Here is a 17,132-nt window from a genome sequence, read left to right on the forward strand (position 1 = left end):
AATTTTGTAGATATAAATGAGATGTTGTTGAAATTATACAAAAAAAAAGGAAAAGACAAAATGTTTTTGTGAGCTGTTGTAGATGCATAAAGGCAATAAGAAGGCAGTTGCTGGGTGATTACCAGGCAATGTGATTGCATCATAATATACCATGCATAATTCAGCTTTTGTTAATTAAAAATTAGGTTTCCTCAGCAGGAAATGGATAGGTGTCCACTCCAGGTCAGGGATGAGCTGCTCCCCCAAGCAAAGGAGTTTAAATATCTAAGGGTCTTGTTCAAGAGGGGAGAGGGAAACTGGAGCTTTACAGACAGATTGATGTTTCAGGAGTGTCACCAGGAGGGGACAGCTGAGGACAAGTGAAGCTGTAGATTTAGATGGATGGAGGGTGTTATTGTCATAAGATAAACTTTCTTTATAAGGCATTATAGATGTATAAAAGGTAAACACAGGTCATTTTAATCCATTGCTAGATTGTTGCTAGGCAATACGATGACATAATATCTGATATAGATTAGAACCTTCAGGGGACTAAAATGTACTTGTGTGACAAGTTTTGTTGCTCAACTCCTCAAAAAAGCATCATTGTTATTTTGAGGATTACATTTTTCCTTCAAGGCTTCCACAGCAATAAATCTTCACTCTCTCAGCAAACATGGGTGAAACATCGACATTATCTCCCCAGTGGGTGTGGTGTGACAGCAGAAAGTGCTCTGTAGTAGGACAGATGGCTGCACAAAGCTTCAGTCAGACTGGCTCCTCAAAGAGAAAACTATCTGTTGGATTAATGAAGTGGAGAAATTAAATGCATGCCTTTCTTTTCTTTTTGTTTCAATATGATATTTGATTGACAAGTTATTTGAATATTAAATGGCTATGATCAGACATTGAAGCTATGTCTAGCTTCATGTTAATCCTTTCGTATTTGTTGCATTGCTTCTCTGCTCATAAATCTGATCATTAAAAACCTGTTATGTTGTTCCGTGTTTAAGATGAGAAATGGACTTCAGAGCAGGAGATTGTAGTTTGAAGTCTAAAGCTTTTTTTTATATATATATATATTCTTAATCCTATCACAGTTAAGAATATTTCATTTGACTCCATAATTTTATTGTATTTCACATGACTGCATAATTTTTTTTTCAGAGCCAGTGTTCTTCCCAGTCTTCCCAGAAGCAAACTCCTCAGTCTTGTATCATTAATGAGAATTCGGCAGCTAGGTTTTCAGCTCTTCTTTCCAATCTGCCCATATCAACACCTAATTTTATTTTATTTTTTTAATTTAGTGATTTAGTTCATTGGTTTGTTAGTGTATGTTCATCAGTTCTCAATAGCATAGTTCTGATAAAAGCCCAACAGATTAGATTCATTGCCGTAGAAGACAATGGAAAAGTCTTGATCCTTTTCATCTGATCAACTGTCTCATCAAGTTTTATTTTCCAAGTTTTATCTGATTTCCAAGATCTCCTTAAAATATAGTCTCCCACATAGGTACTTCTTCCTTCCAAGCTGACGTCCCTCCTAAATTTATTAATGATGTTCTGCCAGTCATCTTTCCTCGTCTAAAATAAATCATTTCCTTTCATCTGGCTGCATTCTATATTACTGCAAAACATTGTCTTCCCTCAGCTTAAAAACACTCTCTAGATCCCAATTACAGAACCATTTCTAAACTTGCATTCAATTAAAAAATTCTTGATAGACCTGTCAGGGAAACAATATCTTTGATAAATTCAAGTCTGGTTACTAATGAAACCACAGCACTGAAACAGTATTATTAAAAAATTGCTAATGATATTCTTTTGAACCCAGATAAGTGTGAATATTCCATTTTAGTCCTCTAGGACTTATCTTCAGTTTTAGACACCACTGACAGATCTAGACAGATTAACAGCGGGTTTGGTATCTCTGGAACTGCTCTCAAATGGGTTTATACTCAGAGATGTTGAATAGAGAGTCGCATCTTCTCCGTTCATAAAAATGGACCAATTTTTAAAAAAAAAATCTTTTTAAGGGCAATGGTGTATCATAGTGTCTCGCAATTGTTCCTGAAAGTTAGCAACATACACTAGCTGGGGATGCACTTTTAAGAAAGTAAGAAGTTAAAAAACTAGACAGTAAGGTATTACCATGCAGCAATCACTTTCAGCTGTGGAGTAAGTCAGCTGTTAGTTTATTTTTTTTTCATAGAGTGTTATTAATCCCGAAGGAAATTCATACCGTGGTTATGTGATCGGCTGCTCCCACAGATGATCACTCTATAAAAACATGAATTTGAAGATGAATTAATTTGTAGATTTTGGACATATGACCAGTTGACAATAAGGCATCAAACACATAATATTAACCAGGAACAAAAAAAATGTATAATTTTATCCTAATGTTATGAAATTAGAAAAGCAACTTTTGCTGGTTGAATGAAATATAACATTACGACCTGTAGCTTTGTGGCCCGTTTAAACATATTTATCCACTGCTGTAATAAAATGATAAGTGCACAACAATAAGGTAAATGGCTAGCTGTTTTTGTGATTAAGATTCAAAGAGCATATTTGTGAATTTTTGTAACTTGTGTTTTTTTTTTGTGTGTGTGTGTGTGTGAATATTTCATGTTTAAACTGTTAAGTGAGAAATGTGTTTTCTAAACAAACCTCATGCTGGTCCACCGAATCATTCTGATGTCAGCTAACAGTACCGAGAGTCACATGACAATCGCATCCTTTCTTTTGAAAGTCTTAAATTCATTTGTCATTAAGATTATTTTCAGTCTGAGTTATTGTGGAATTACTGACAACACAATGAAGAAAATCTGACAGATAAACAAAAATTATAATAATTTAAAAATCTATATTCCATTAGTAATAACAAAAAATACTAAGTTGCGACTGGGGTTGGTTAGCATACAATGTTGAAAAATTAACAACAGCAGCTTTGACTGTGATACACAAACTTAAATACAGTACCTGATGGTAAATCACACACTTCTGGAATGTGGGTATAAATTTAGTCACTTGGAAGCAAATGGTTACAGAGGCTGACAGCCTTTAGCTGTGTTCTTTAAGGTTTTAATTACTAGGTGCCGATAAAAGTGACATAATTTGTGTTACTTCCACTGTATACCTACAAAAGAAGCCCAAACAGTATTTTGAATTATCGTAATAATTATTTTGAATTTTAAATCCTATTCTTCTATTTTATCTACCTAACAAAGAAAGAAGGACAAAAGACAAATTGTAGAAGAGAATTGGAGATGAATAATAACTACGTATGTCACGAAGGCAGGCACTGTAAGGTTTTCTGTTACCACTTTGTATAATTATATTATGTATACATTTTTACTTTGAAGTCTATATGAATAACATGTCGAGCCCGCATTCTGGGTCCCCACTGATCCCCACTATGATCGCTCTGATCATACTCAGTTAAAAGATCCATCAGAATTCTTATTAATAACTACATTGTCCTCATCTGTGCCCCCCATGTGAGGGGTACCTCAGGGCTCAATTCTTGATCCAGTTCTGTTTTCTTTATACATATTACCCTGGATCATCTACTTTTTTTTTTTTTTTTTTTTTGCGCCTGTCCCGTTTGGCTCTTTTGCCATCAGAATTGTTGTCTAAAGGCAAAGAAAGATGCCCAACGGATTTACTTTACCAAACTGACCATCCCAGCCTTGCCGTAATGGTCCATTTGATTCACCTTTTATTGTTTATTTTATTTTCACTTACTGAATACGGGACAGACTTGACTGGGGGAAAGAAGGGGAGAAAGAAAGAGGGAAAGAGAAACAGCTGAGAAGAGGGACGGGGGAGAAGGGCAAAAGACAAAAACCAACAGAACGGGCAGAAAAAAAAAAAAGAAAAAAAAATGCATATATCAATCACCTGGGTCACCTGCTGAGAAAGAAAAAAGAAAGCAAGCAGAAGAGAACAAGAGTAATAGAATAAACAACATCACAATGATATATGGGAATATGACAGTAAATACTAAATGTTAAACATTATTGTGCAGCACATAAGATCAACAGAACACAGTGTGCTTTGAGGTAGGAGCCAAAAAGGGTGTAGTTTGTGGGTGTGATCACCCGTGTGTACACCTGTGAGCATGGACGCGCTTGTTTTTTGTTTTTTTAAAAGGTTCCTTCATGTAATAATCTGCTAGAGGGTGTGGGGGGGCCACAGCCCCGTCCTCCAGGGCATGAAGCAGGTGTGGAGGAGATCAAAACTCCAGACATCCAGAGGCCCCCAGAACACAAGAGACCAAGGAAGACCAACAGAGGGGCAGCTGCGCCACTGTCCCAGTAAGAGCTGAGGAGAGTCCCAGATGAGGGCTCACCCAGCAGCCGCGGAGCAGAAGCCAGGGGGAGTTGCAGTGACGCGCCCGTGAGCTCCGCCGGCAGCCAGCTGCGCCTGAGTGACCGAGCCCCAGGCCGAGAGGCCGGGGGCACCCCACCTCCGAGGTGGCCCGAGCGAGCCCCAGGCTCCAGGCCCCGATAAGCGGCCGCCAAGGAGTGAGCCGGTGTGTACCTGGACGCCCATCCCCGGACACAAAGAACCACCAACGCACCGATGTCTGAGGGGGTCCGCCACTGGCAGGGGAAGTGGTGGTAGGGGGAGATAGGCCTCCAAACCTTGGAGGGCCTGAGATGTCCCCAGAGAGGTGGCGCCTGACACCCAACCTGACATATAGACACAGACATACAGGCACACACAGATACAAACATCCATTCCCACCCTCATGCTCTCATATGCACTTACTCCACACTCAACCAACGTGGAGACAGACATAAAGAGACGCTGTACACACGATCACACTCCCCAAGCGTACTCTACAAACCGGGTCTAGGTGCCCCCGCCCCTGGAGGGGGGAACTGCACCCAGACCCAGGTGGTGTTTCCCTTTTCCCTGCGGTGGGGGGAGGCAGACCGCCCCGACTCCGCAGCAGCAGGAAGGCTCCACACTCCAGACCGCAGTCGGACGGCCAACTCCTCCTCCTAGCCCCCCTGCTCCAGCAGGTCGCAGCCCAAACAGTATTTTGAATTATTGTGATAATTATTTTGAATTTTAAATCCTATTCTTCTATTTTATCTACCTAACAAAGAAAGAAGGACAAAAGACAAATTGTAGAAGAGAATTGGAGATGAATAATAACTACGTATGTCACGAAGGCAGGCACTGTAAGGTTTTCTGTTACCACTTTGTATAATTATATTATGTATACATTTTTACTTTGAAGTCTATATGAACAACATGTCGAGCCCGCATTCTGGGTCCCCACTGATCCCCACTATGATCGCTCTGATCATACTCAGTTAAAAGATCCATCAGAATTCTTATTAATAACTACATTGTCCTCATCTGTGCCCCCCATGTGAGGGGTACCTCAGGGCTCAATTCTTGATCCAGTTCTGTTTTCTTTATACATATTACCCTGGATCATCTACTAAACTGCTTCAAGGGCTTCTCCTATTGCTAGGCTGACGATGCACAGCTGTACTTTTGTACATATGTAACAACCTCAACACCTTCTCCTACCTTGGTGAAAGCTTTATCGCTATTGATGAGTCAATATCTTCATATTTGCTCCAGAAAATCTCATAATTGGTGGAGATGGTGTTAAAGTTTAACCACTCACACAGTTCTCTCTTTCTCCAGATCCATGCAATGCTGGAGTCAATCTCCTGCAGTTTCACAAAATGGAACAAACACATGATGGACACCAGAGATTACCAGGTGTCCTTCACCTTCGGGCCATGTGACCACCAACAGGAGGTCAGCCTGCGTGTCCACCTCCTCGATTTCATCTCCAAATCTGTGAGTCCATTTTATTTTAGCTCACCGCTAGCATTGTGTGTAGAAATAAATTATCTTAAAAACCAAATATAGTCAATAATATAATTGGATTTAATGTGGTGCTATGACTTTGTGTCCATCTTCATGTTTCAGGGGTTTACGATACGCAACACACGTGTTCATCACATGAGCGAACGGGCTAATGAGAACACAGTGGAACATCACTGGACATTCTGCCGCCGAGCTCGCAAAGTCGATGAGTGATGGATGAAACAAAGGATTGATTTACATTACAGATATTTAATGTGCCATCAGGCACTGACAGAAACTTCTTTGTGTTTGTTGTTTTGTGAAAACATTGTATGTTTTGTGTTTTTGAGTTAATCCACTCAAAGTTAAAGTACAAAGTGAGGCCAGTGACATCATGAGAACTTCAACAAATACTACTACTGCTTTAAAACAAACACCCAATGGACAAACGTTTACAGACAGACTTCAAGCATGTGGAATCTGTCTGTGTTTGACCCTCAAGCACCTTTTGAGATGAGCTGGATCTATGAATGTCTGCTTATCACGTCACTTCCTCAGTGTTGGACTTCACTAATCTGGAGTAAACCAACAGATTGAAAATGATTATAGTTGATTGATTTTAATATTCATGGTTTTAAATGCAGGTGTTCAGTTATCAAATACCTTGAATGCTTCATCATATCTTTCAGTACATTGTGAGTGTTGGATACAGTTTTGGCACGTCAGTGGGGTCGAAAATTGGTTGTCTGCCAGTCATTGTTCACTACAAATAAAAAATTTTTTTTTAAAAAAGGTTAGTTTTGTGTTATTAAAATTGGTCAGAATTGGGTTTTAGGGGTTTTTTGTTTTTTTGTTTTTTTTTGGGGGGGGGGGGGGGTCTAAACTTTGAATTTGAACAAAATGACACGTAAAAGAGTTTAAAATGACACAAGCCAATATTTTATCCACAACAGAACATAAATTCTATAACAAATGTTTAAACTGAGAAGTTTTACAATCTTATGCACAGAATTACCTCATTTCAAATTTGATGCTTGCTACTGGTCTCAAAATTGGGGCAGGGGCATGTTTACCATGGTGTAGCATCTCCTCTTCTATTCAAAACTTCTTGAAGACGTCTGGGCATAGAGGTTATAAGTCTGGAGATTTGGTGTTGGAATTCCCATTCTTGCCTGATATAGGTTTCCAGCTGCTGAAGAGTTTGTGGTTGTCTTTAACGTATTTTTCGTTTAATGATGTGCCATATTTTCTCTATAGGGAAACCTTTATATACTTTTCAGCATTCATAGTTCCTTCCAAAAAATGCAAGCTGCCCATACTGTATGCACTTATGTACCCCAATATCATCAGAGAATCTACCTTTTGAACTGAATGCTGGTAACATGCTGGAAGGTCTCCCTCTTTAACCCAGAGGACACAGTGCTGGTGATTAATTTAATTTTCTACTTAGTTCAAATTCTTTTTTTTCTTTTTTTTTTTTAATATATCGTGCAACAGTGGTTGCCTCCAGGTGCTTTACAATAATACAAAGAGAACAGGAAAGACCACAGCAATCATATAAACAACCCTATGAGCAAGTGCATATAAACAACCCTATGAGCAAGTGCTTTGGTACCATGCAAAGGAAAAACTCCCTTTTAACAGAAAGAAACCTCCAGCAGAACCAGGTTCAGGGAGGGGCACCCATCTCCCATGACTGGTTTGGGGTGAGGGGAGGAAGAAAGGACAAACACGTGATGTGGATGAGAGCCAGAGATTAATAACAACTAATGATTAAATGCAGAGAGGTATAAACACATTGTGAGTGAAAAAGGTGACTGATGAAGAAACAGTCAGTGCAGCATAAGGGAGGATTAAAGGTCACCTGATCCAACCCTAAGTATATGCTTTATCAAAAACAAACATTTAAGCCTGATCTTAAAAGTAGGGAAGTAGGGTTGGACCTTAAAAGCAGGGGCCTTATTATTCAAGACCTCATATATGAGGAGCAGGATTTTAAAATCGATTTTGGATTTAATAGGGAGCCAATGAAGGGCAGCGAATACGGGGTGAGATGTGCGCTCTCTTTCTAGTCCTGGTCATTACTCTGGTTGCAGTATTTTAGATCAACTGAAGGCTTTTCAGGGAGTAATAGGACATCCTGATAATAATGAATTACAGTTTTCCAACCATGACGCACCAGAGGCCCCCATGCGCTAGGGGTGGGCCCCCAGGCATGCACCTACCCACAACCCTGGCGACACACCAACCAGGACCCAAGCCACCAAGGCCCAGCCAGAACCCCAGCCCGGAGGCGGAGCATCCCCAGAACCCCAAGTCACCAAACCCGTCCCGGACCCACGGCCGGTAACCTACGTCCGCCGACACAGACCCTCCCCCAGCCGCCAGAAAAATACCACCCAAGAGCGACCAGAGCCCCATCCAGGTCATGACCACAGCCCCCGGGTTGAACCCACCCAAAAAACTTGTCGCTAGGCAATCCCCAGACACTCTACGCCTTTACCCACCCCCCACATCAAGTATAATAACGAAGGTGGGACAAAAAGACAGAACAGATGTGGATGTTGCAGAGAGATCATTGTAATCTAAATATAAAGCCCACTGTTTTTTAAAATATTTAATAAAATCTTCATCTGTAAGCAATGATGTATCAAATCTCCAGTTTTTACTTGGCGGAATGATCTTCTTATGTATTAAAATTAAAGATACAGAAGCATGATTGCTGACAACTATAGGGTGTATTTCAGTGTCAGTGTGCTGTTGACTAGGAAATAATCCAGACAAGAGTATGAGTGATGGACATGTGAGGGAAAAAAAGTATATTCCTTACGGTTGAGTTGAAGGGAACGCCATGCTTTGCAAAATCCAAAATCGCTCATGTAGCACTGTAGATAATGAGAGTTGCAAAGCCTTTGCAATGTGACATTGAGGAACAGAGGAGACCTTCTAATACATCCCTTATATTGTTAATCATGTTACAGACCGAATACTGAGATCAGTTAAATGAATTACTTGTTAGATGTTATCCCAGGTAAGTATTTTTGAACTTTCTTGCCCTTTCAGCCCTTTTTTGTCCCCATGCCAACTTTTTTTGGGACCTGTAGCAGGCTTGAAATTTTAAATTAGCTCATTTAGTGGATAAGGTGTACAATTTCTCAGTTTAAACATGTTATGTTATTTATGTTCTGTTGTGAATAAAATATTGACTTGTGTAATTTGAAAGAACGACCCAACTTTTCTTGAAATCGGGTTATAGCTCATGCTATTGTGCCTTGTTTGTTTTATTAAAATGAAGATTATTTTATTATGGGGTTTGCCGGACATTTTTATTTTCTGTAGCTTCTAAAGTGAGCCATGGCAGAAAAATTTTAAGAACCACTGTCTTAAGCCAACATTCTTCTGATTGGTTGACCCTAATCAGCAGAAGATTTAAATAGCAGGTTGGTGAAACTCTTGAGCTCGGTCACCTGTGATTCTATATAACAGAGCCAAGTGTAGATGAAGCTGTCTAAAACTCTGCATTTAAAGAAGTCCTAAGCCTGAATTTTCCCCCTCGTTCTATTGTAATGAGCTTGAAATAAAGTGACTTGACTTGTGTAGGTTTTGTGAAGACGTTTCACCCCTTATTTGAGAGCTTCTTCGAGTCTAAAACCAAATTGTAAAGAGTCCCAGGTATTTAAACACCAGTGGGGTTATCCTTTAAGAGTTTCACTGACCCAATGTTGATCATGTGCCTCATCACAGGAAGTGTGAAACAAGGTTTAGGTCATTATCACCAGAGGTTTTTGGTGAAACCATTATGAGACATTGCCTCATGCAATCACGTAACCTACTGAGGTCAACTAACACAAGATGTGAGTGGGGGTTGAGGCGCCTGGGAAGGAATCTCAAAACTGTATTGTAGGCGGCAGACAGTCGGTGTCGTAAGCAACCCTCTCTGTTCAAAGGTCACAGCAACTATTTTTCCTGACCTATCATATGAGCACTTTGCACTGTCCCATCTCTAATCCATTGCTGACATCTCCTGGACCCTCTGAAATCTCCAATGAGATGATGCCGTGGTCAGTGATCCAGTTGACATAGTACTACGTTTCATCCTCGATCCTCCAGTACCTAGACTCCTAAGGAAGTTATGCCAAGTTACTTTTTATCGACTTTAGTTCTACTTTCATTACCAGCATTCCGGCAATGCTTCAAAACAAGCTCTCCCGGCTGAGTGTCTGTTCCCATCTGGACCTGGATCACTATATTCCTGTCTGACAGGTAACAGCTTGTGTCACTGGGCGCGGACTCTCCAGCTCCAGTCACACTGAAAGTGATGCAGCAACCACAAACAGTAAAAAGTGAATCACATTTCACAACTTCAAGCAACAATGGGTGAATAATGTCTGGTATCAGGCATTAGACTAGATCTGAAATTTTTCTCAACTTTCCGTATAGCTAGTCATTCACGAATGTCTCTACCTTGCTAAGAAGCGAAACAAATCCTTTTTCAGTGCTTTTCCAACTTTACTATTAGAACACACTAACTTGGGGGCGATGTCAATTTTGTGCTCTGACATCTGAGTTCCAAGGTAACTGGAATGCAGAAATAGTCAGGTGGTGGAAGGAAAATTTGGAGGATCTCCTTTAGAAGAACTATAGGTTATAGATAGAAGAGCCAGAGATTTTGGATGAGGGTGCAACTGGTCTTCAGTTTGATGCTGAGCAAATTGATGCAGGTACTCTTAAGAGCTTAAAAAAAAAGACGCCTTGAGTTCTTTAAATCTTAAATCTTAGAGGCTTCTTTAGGTCTAAAAACAAAAGGTGGAAAGGTTGAAACCTCAAGATTTAGGTTTACTGGAAACTCACACACGCAGACTAGAACCTACTGTTTCCTCTAAAGCAGAGGGAGGAAAGGAATACAAACATTTAAAGAAAACTTAAAACCTGTGGTTATCCATCCGGGCCTTCATCAAATCAGCAAAGATGCACAGGAAAGAAGGTCAAACACCAACTAGAGAGAAACAGAAGGACAAACAGAACATTGTTATTCATTATGTCTCATGTTTGTCAAAGAAACTCCGGAGAATTTTCTCCAAGCATGACTAGGGTTGCCAACTCCCTGAAAAATAAATAAGGGACACCTCGTGGCCAGGGCCGGGCGACCCAGTTGTCTTCACCCTTCCCAGTGTGGTGAATTTTCTAGCTCTTTTTTTGTGTGTGAAATTATTTTTTTAACCATTTGACTTGAAGTTGATTTAAGTAGATGCATATTCTATTCTTTGTGATATGAACACATGGGAAACAAATGATCATTTAGCCATTTATTTTTAGCTCAAAATGACAACATTAACACAGTAAAACAGGTCTCTTTCTTAAACAGAAGCCTGTCATGCTTAACTTTTGAGAATATAAGTAAATCTTTCTTTAAAAGCACTCTGTCCTGCTTAACTTAAAATAATAGAAAACAATAGAAAGAAAAATATTCTTGTAACAGTGCACATTTAGTGCATTTAGTACAATTGGCTTCAGTTGAGGTATTATTTCAGCTTTTCTAATGCTAATCAGCTGCTCCTGTTTGTAAACCCGCTTGTTCCCATGATTACGCATCATAACTCATCATCATTATTCATCTATGTATTACTTTTATGTATTAGTCATCTATTTGTTGTAATCATCTATCCTTGCAGTTGTTTATTACACAAAATAAATTATATTATCACACTTCTGGCCACATAGCGCTGATATTCATTGCACATGCCCATATTAACTTTTTCCAGCCAGGTGTTTTCCTTTTCCCATTCTTCCCTTTCTCTGAGGGGAACAAATATTACTGCTCTAGTGCTGGGCTCACACTGTGCGATTTTTGGCCCATTTTGAGCCGATTTTTGAGTGATCGGACCGATTTTGGCCTTCATCGTGCGTCGTGTAGTATACGTGGGGTAACGAGAAGTGATTAACACCTCACGACCAGCTCCCGATCATCAATCGCTCGTGAGGGTGTCACCACAGGCGCTCACACTGCTCACGTGCAAACGTAAACGTTGGTGAAAAAGACGTTGCAGCACGGCTGTGCAGCGTGTGATCTGGACACAAGCGATGGAGGCACAACTTGTAGAACTTTGGAAAGCTCATCCGAGCCTTTTCGATGTGGCATCACAAAATTATCACGACCACAACAACCGTGAAAATAGTTGGATTTACACTGCTGCTCAGTCACAGCTGCCCGATCAATGTTTTTCATTAGCAATTTAGCAAAGTTGATGGTAGTGGTGTGTCTGTGTGAGTGAAAGACAGAGAGAGCGAGCGACAGATTTTCTGTTATAACCTTCATGTATTTTCTCCGCAAGCGACCTTTCCTCGACCAATGAGATGAGCGGTAATCTGAATTGTCATACTCGAATTGTCATAAGTGTGCTGTCAGCTCATTGGTCACAAAGCAGGAGAGGGGCTGGGAATTATGTTTTCAAACAAAGTGTTAATTCCATAAACATTTATAGACTACTTTTGATTCTCACTGTATTACGGGACAAAGTGCGTCCCTTATTAGCTCAATACGGGACGTGTACTTTTGTTTCGAAATACGGGACGATTCCGTATTTTAAGGGACGGTTGGCAACCCTAAGCATGACATACCAGTGCACTCAGCTACACTTTCCCAAAACTCACAGACACAAACTAAAAAACATGGTGTATGCTGTGCAGCACATCAAGGAGTGTTACCTTGACAGTTTGCCTGGAAATATCACCAACTGTGCTAATGGGTTTTAAACTCACAAACTTGTAAATAAATATGTTAAACCGTTCCAGGGCTCAGACTGTTGGTCCATCCTTCTGTCCTCTTATGACAGAACAATCTTTCCAACCATCAACCCAACAACACTAATCTTGGTTTGGACCCAATCTCCCTGTAGGGAGGAATAAGAGCTTGGAGCGCACACAGTAGTTTTTTGTCAGCTCGCCTATAATCCAGACTTATAGTCACAAGATGGCGGCGCGCACAGACGCAGCGGCTCACTGCTCCTCACATTCGGTGTTTTGTTTTTTACTTTTTCTACGTGTATCTGTGTGGATGTGTGTGTTTTTTATTATTATACATCGAGTCCACCTACAGTCGTCAGGACCTTCTGAGTTTGGGATTACGCTGTGCAAGGAGCATTACATCGGACTACCACCACTTTCACGGCATTCCAGAGGACATAATAAGAGCTCCAGGGTCTCCGTGGTTGGTTCTTCCCAGCGGCAAGACAAAGAGGAAACGTAAACAAAGGAGGCAAAAGCATGGCTGCAGGGCGGGCCCACTAGCTCGGCTAAAGAAACAGCCATTTAAGCCACCGCTTCCGAGTATTTTCCTCTCCAAAGTCAGGTCCATAACCAACAAAATCGACGAACTGAGATTACAAATCGCAGTCAACAAGTGTGTACGGGACAGCAGCATAATATTACTCACAGAGACTTGGCTGCAGCCATCAATTCCGGACTCGGCTATTGAGCTAGCAGGCCGCACGGTCCACCGTCACGACAGGAACGGCCACTCCGGTAAGATCAAAGGAGGGGGTTTATGCATCTAGACCAATGACAGCTGGTGCAAAAACACAAAGACTGTAGACAGCCATTGTTCCCCGGATTTGGAATATTTGACTGTGAAGTGCAGACCTGTCTACATACCTCGCGAGTTTACTGTTGTCATGGTAATGGCCGTGTATGTACTACCCGATGCTAATGCGAACTTGGCCATGGAGGAGCTGCACAAGACAATAAGCAACCAGCAGAACTCTCATCCAGTGCACATTATAGCTGGGGACTTCAACCACGCTGATTTAAGGTCAGTATTCCCCAGATTTGAACAGCATATTAAATGTGCAACGAGGGGGAAAACACATTGGATAAAGCCTACAGCAACATCCAAAAAGGCTACAGAGCAACCCCTCTACCACATCTAGGTTTGTCAGACCACATGTCCATGCTGTTGATCCCTGCATACACTCCCATTAGGAGAAGAGCCCCCCCACTCACAAAAACTGAGAAAACCTGGCCAGAAGGTGCATCACATCAGCTGCAGGACTGTTTTGAAAACACGGACTGGAGCATGTTCGAACATCAGGACCTTGAAGAGCACACAACATCAGTGCTCTCATATATTAACTTCTGTGTCAACAGTGTCACTGTGGACAAACGTCTCCGGGTGTATTCCAACCACAAACCCTGGATGACTAAAGAGGTCCAGGTCCTGCTGAAGCAACGTGACGCCGCTTTTAGATCCGGTGATAGTATGCATTACAGTGCAGCCAGATCTGAGTTGAAAAGAGGCATCAGAGAGGCCAAGGCAGCGTACAAGAGAAGGATCGAAGACCACTTCACCACCAACAACTCACGACAGGTATGGCAGGGAGTTCAGCACTTAACCAACTACAAACCTTGCAATACCATGTTGACTGAGGGTTCAAGGTTCAAGGTTCTTTATTTGTCACATGCATAGTTATACAAGTATAACACACAGTGAAATGTAGCCTGACACACTCCTCGACATGTGCAAAAATTGGGGGGGGGCTGTAGAGGAAGAACATTATACATATGTATATATATATACACATATAGTATATACATTGGGTGAATGTGCAGTAGTAGCAGTAGCAGCAAGCAGGTGGATTCTGTACAGTAATATGAATAGACATCTGACTATTTTACAGGATAGACAATATAAACATGTTTAAAATTAAAGGAATTTGAAATGTACATTGTTCCTTGGTTTAGTGTCTGGAAGAGAGTCCTGTCTCAGTCAATTATAGATGATGTGAGATGATGTGAGCGGGCGGGTGTGTGTGTTTAGGGCACGGATGGCTTGGGGATAGAAGCTCCTCTTGAGTCTCTCTGTCCTTGCCCGGAAGATGCGGAACCTTCTAGCAGATTGCAGAAGTTGGAACAGTTTGTTGCCAGGATGGGACGGGTCCTTCAGTATCTGCGCTGCTCTAGTCCGGCATCTCCTGGTGTAGGTGTCCTGAAGCGGGGGGAGAGCAATCCTGCAGCAGCGTTCTGCTGTACGGATCACTCTCTGGAGAGCTTTTTGGTCCTTCACACAGCTGTTCCCAAACCACGATGTCATGTTCTGTGTGAGGATGCTCTCCACAGCGCCTGTATAGAAAATCCTGAGGATCTTTGGAGAGACCCTGAACTTCCTCAGTTGTCGTAGGTGATACAGGCGCTGCCTAGCCTTTTTGGTCTGGACCTGAATGTGGGCAGCCCATGTCAGGTCTGAGGAGATGTGAACACCAAGATACTTGAAGGACTGCACCCTCTCCACTGGAGCTCCATTGATGATAATGGGCTTGTAGTCTCTGTGCTGACCCCTTCTGAAGTCCACCACCAGCTCCTTGGTCTTGCCGACGTTCAGCTGGAGGTGGTTGTCCTGGCACCATGATGCCAGATTCTTCACTTCATCCATGTAGGCCGCCTCATTGTTGTTGGAGATGGCACCCAACACCACTGTGTCGTCAGCAAACTTCACAATGGTATTGGAGCCATGGGTGGCCACACAGTCTGAAGTGTAGAGGGAGTAGAGCAGTGGCGAGAGGACACATCCCTGAGGTGCTCCTGTGTTTATGGTGATGCTGTTGGAGAAGCACCTGCCCACCCTCACTACCTGAGTTCTGCCAGTGAGGAAGTCCAACACCCATGCACACAGACGGCTGTTAAGTCCCAGATCCCTGAGCTTTGTGAACAGTCTGCAGGGCACTATTGTGTTAAACGCTGAACTGTAATCAACAAACAGCATTCGCACATAGTTACCCTGTTTCTTGTCCACGTGGCTGAGAGTGGTGTGTAGGACGTGGGCGATGGCATCCTCTGTGGATCTGTTGGATCTGTAGGCGAACTGCAGCGGATCTGTGGTGTCTGGGATGGAGGAGGAGATGATGTTCTTCAGCAGCCTCTCAAACACCTTCATTACTACCGAGGTCAGTGCAACTGGCCGGTAATCGTTCAGGGATGAGGGTTTGCTGTTCTTGGGCACAGGGATGATGGTGGATCTTTTGAAGCATGTGGGGACCACAGACTTCGCCAGGGACTCGTTGAAGATGTAAGTGAACACACCTGCTAGCTGGTCAGCACAGCAGCGCAGCAGACGGCCGGTGATGCCGTCTGGCCCAGCCGCTTTCCTTGTGTTCACTCTCCTCAAAGCCGCTCGGACGTCATGCTCCGCAATGCTGGTCACCGGTCTCTCGCTGATGACGTCACTGTCCTCGGTAGTCAGGCGGCAGATAGCATTAGCCGCCTGGCTAACCTCGAAATGGGCGTAGAACTGATTCAGCTCGTTGGTGAATGCAGAGTCGGCGTTGATCGGCGCAGTGTCCCTGGCTTTGTAGTCCGTAATGGTGCGTAGTCCGTGCCACATACTCCGTGTGTCCCCCTGGTGGAAGCGGGACTTCACACGTTCCCGATACCGGCGTTTGGCATCTCTCACCGCACGCTGCACGCTGTATGAGGCCGCTTTGTAGGCGCTCATATCGCCAGTGGCGAGACCCGCGTTGTAGGAGGCGGTCCTGGCGTTTACTGCAGTGTGGATCGATCTGTCCATCCACGGTTTCTGGTTTGGGAATGTGGTGACTCTCACAGTGGGGATAATCTCCTCCGCTAGCATATTGACGAAGCATACTGCTACTTCCGTAAACTCGTTGATGTCGACTGCGCATGCTCTGAACATGTCCCAGTCGACGTCGTTGAGTGCGTCCTGTAGCGTAGCTTCTGATTGGGCAGTCCACCGTTTTACCTTCCTCGCGGTCACGTCTTCCCTCCGTATGCTTTGTTTATACTGGGGAATGAGGAAGATGGCGTTGTGGTCAGACTTCCCAAAAGCCGGGTGTGAGACAGCTTTGTAGCCCTGCTTGTATGGCGTGTAGCAGTGATCCAAAATTCGATCCCCTCTCGTTGGACACAAGACATGCTGGTAAAAGTTTGGCATGACTTGTCTGAGGTTCGCTTTGTTAAAGTCTCCTGCTACAATGAGGGCTGCGCCCGGGTCCTTGTTTTGAAGCGAGCTCAGCACATCATGTAATTCGGACAAAGCCATACCTGTGTCCGCTTGGGGTGGGATGTAGACGCCGTGGCGATGACCGAGGTGAACTCACGGGGCAGATAGAAAGGGCGGCACTTAATGCTCAGGAACTCCAGATGTAGCGAGCAGCCGCTGGAGAGAGTAGAAATGCTCCTGGCATCACACCACTTTCTGTTTACTATGAAACACACTCCTCCACCTTTGGTTTTGTTCAACTCTGCCGTTCTGTCCGCGCGGAGCACAAAGAATGAATCTGATGGAGTTACGGCCTGGTCCGG

The 17,132-nt window shown here is 42.9% G+C and overlaps 1 protein-coding gene across 1 annotated transcript in view; it reads left to right on the plus strand.

Moving 5' to 3' along the window:
- Positions 1-6,614, plus strand: part of kctd6a (potassium channel tetramerization domain containing 6a) — a 35,665-nt gene extending 29,051 nt beyond the window's left edge. Inside the window, exons 5-6 of the mRNA XM_085274732.1 lie at positions 5,655-5,813; positions 5,946-6,614. Coding sequence (XP_085130858.1) covers positions 5,655-5,813; positions 5,946-6,056 — 270 coding nt within the window. The 3' untranslated portion in view covers positions 6,057-6,614. The remainder of the gene's footprint in view (positions 1-5,654; positions 5,814-5,945) is intronic.
- The last annotated feature ends 10,518 nt before the right edge of the window (positions 6,615-17,132 follow it).

The sequence above is a fragment of the Mchenga conophoros genome, linkage group LG5 (genome assembly GCF_057382185.1).
Source record: "Mchenga conophoros isolate Kocher_MC1m ecotype Shallow Benthic linkage group LG5, M_conophoros_male_GT1.1, whole genome shotgun sequence".
In the NCBI taxonomy this organism is placed as follows: domain Eukaryota; kingdom Metazoa; phylum Chordata; class Actinopteri; order Cichliformes; family Cichlidae; genus Mchenga; species Mchenga conophoros.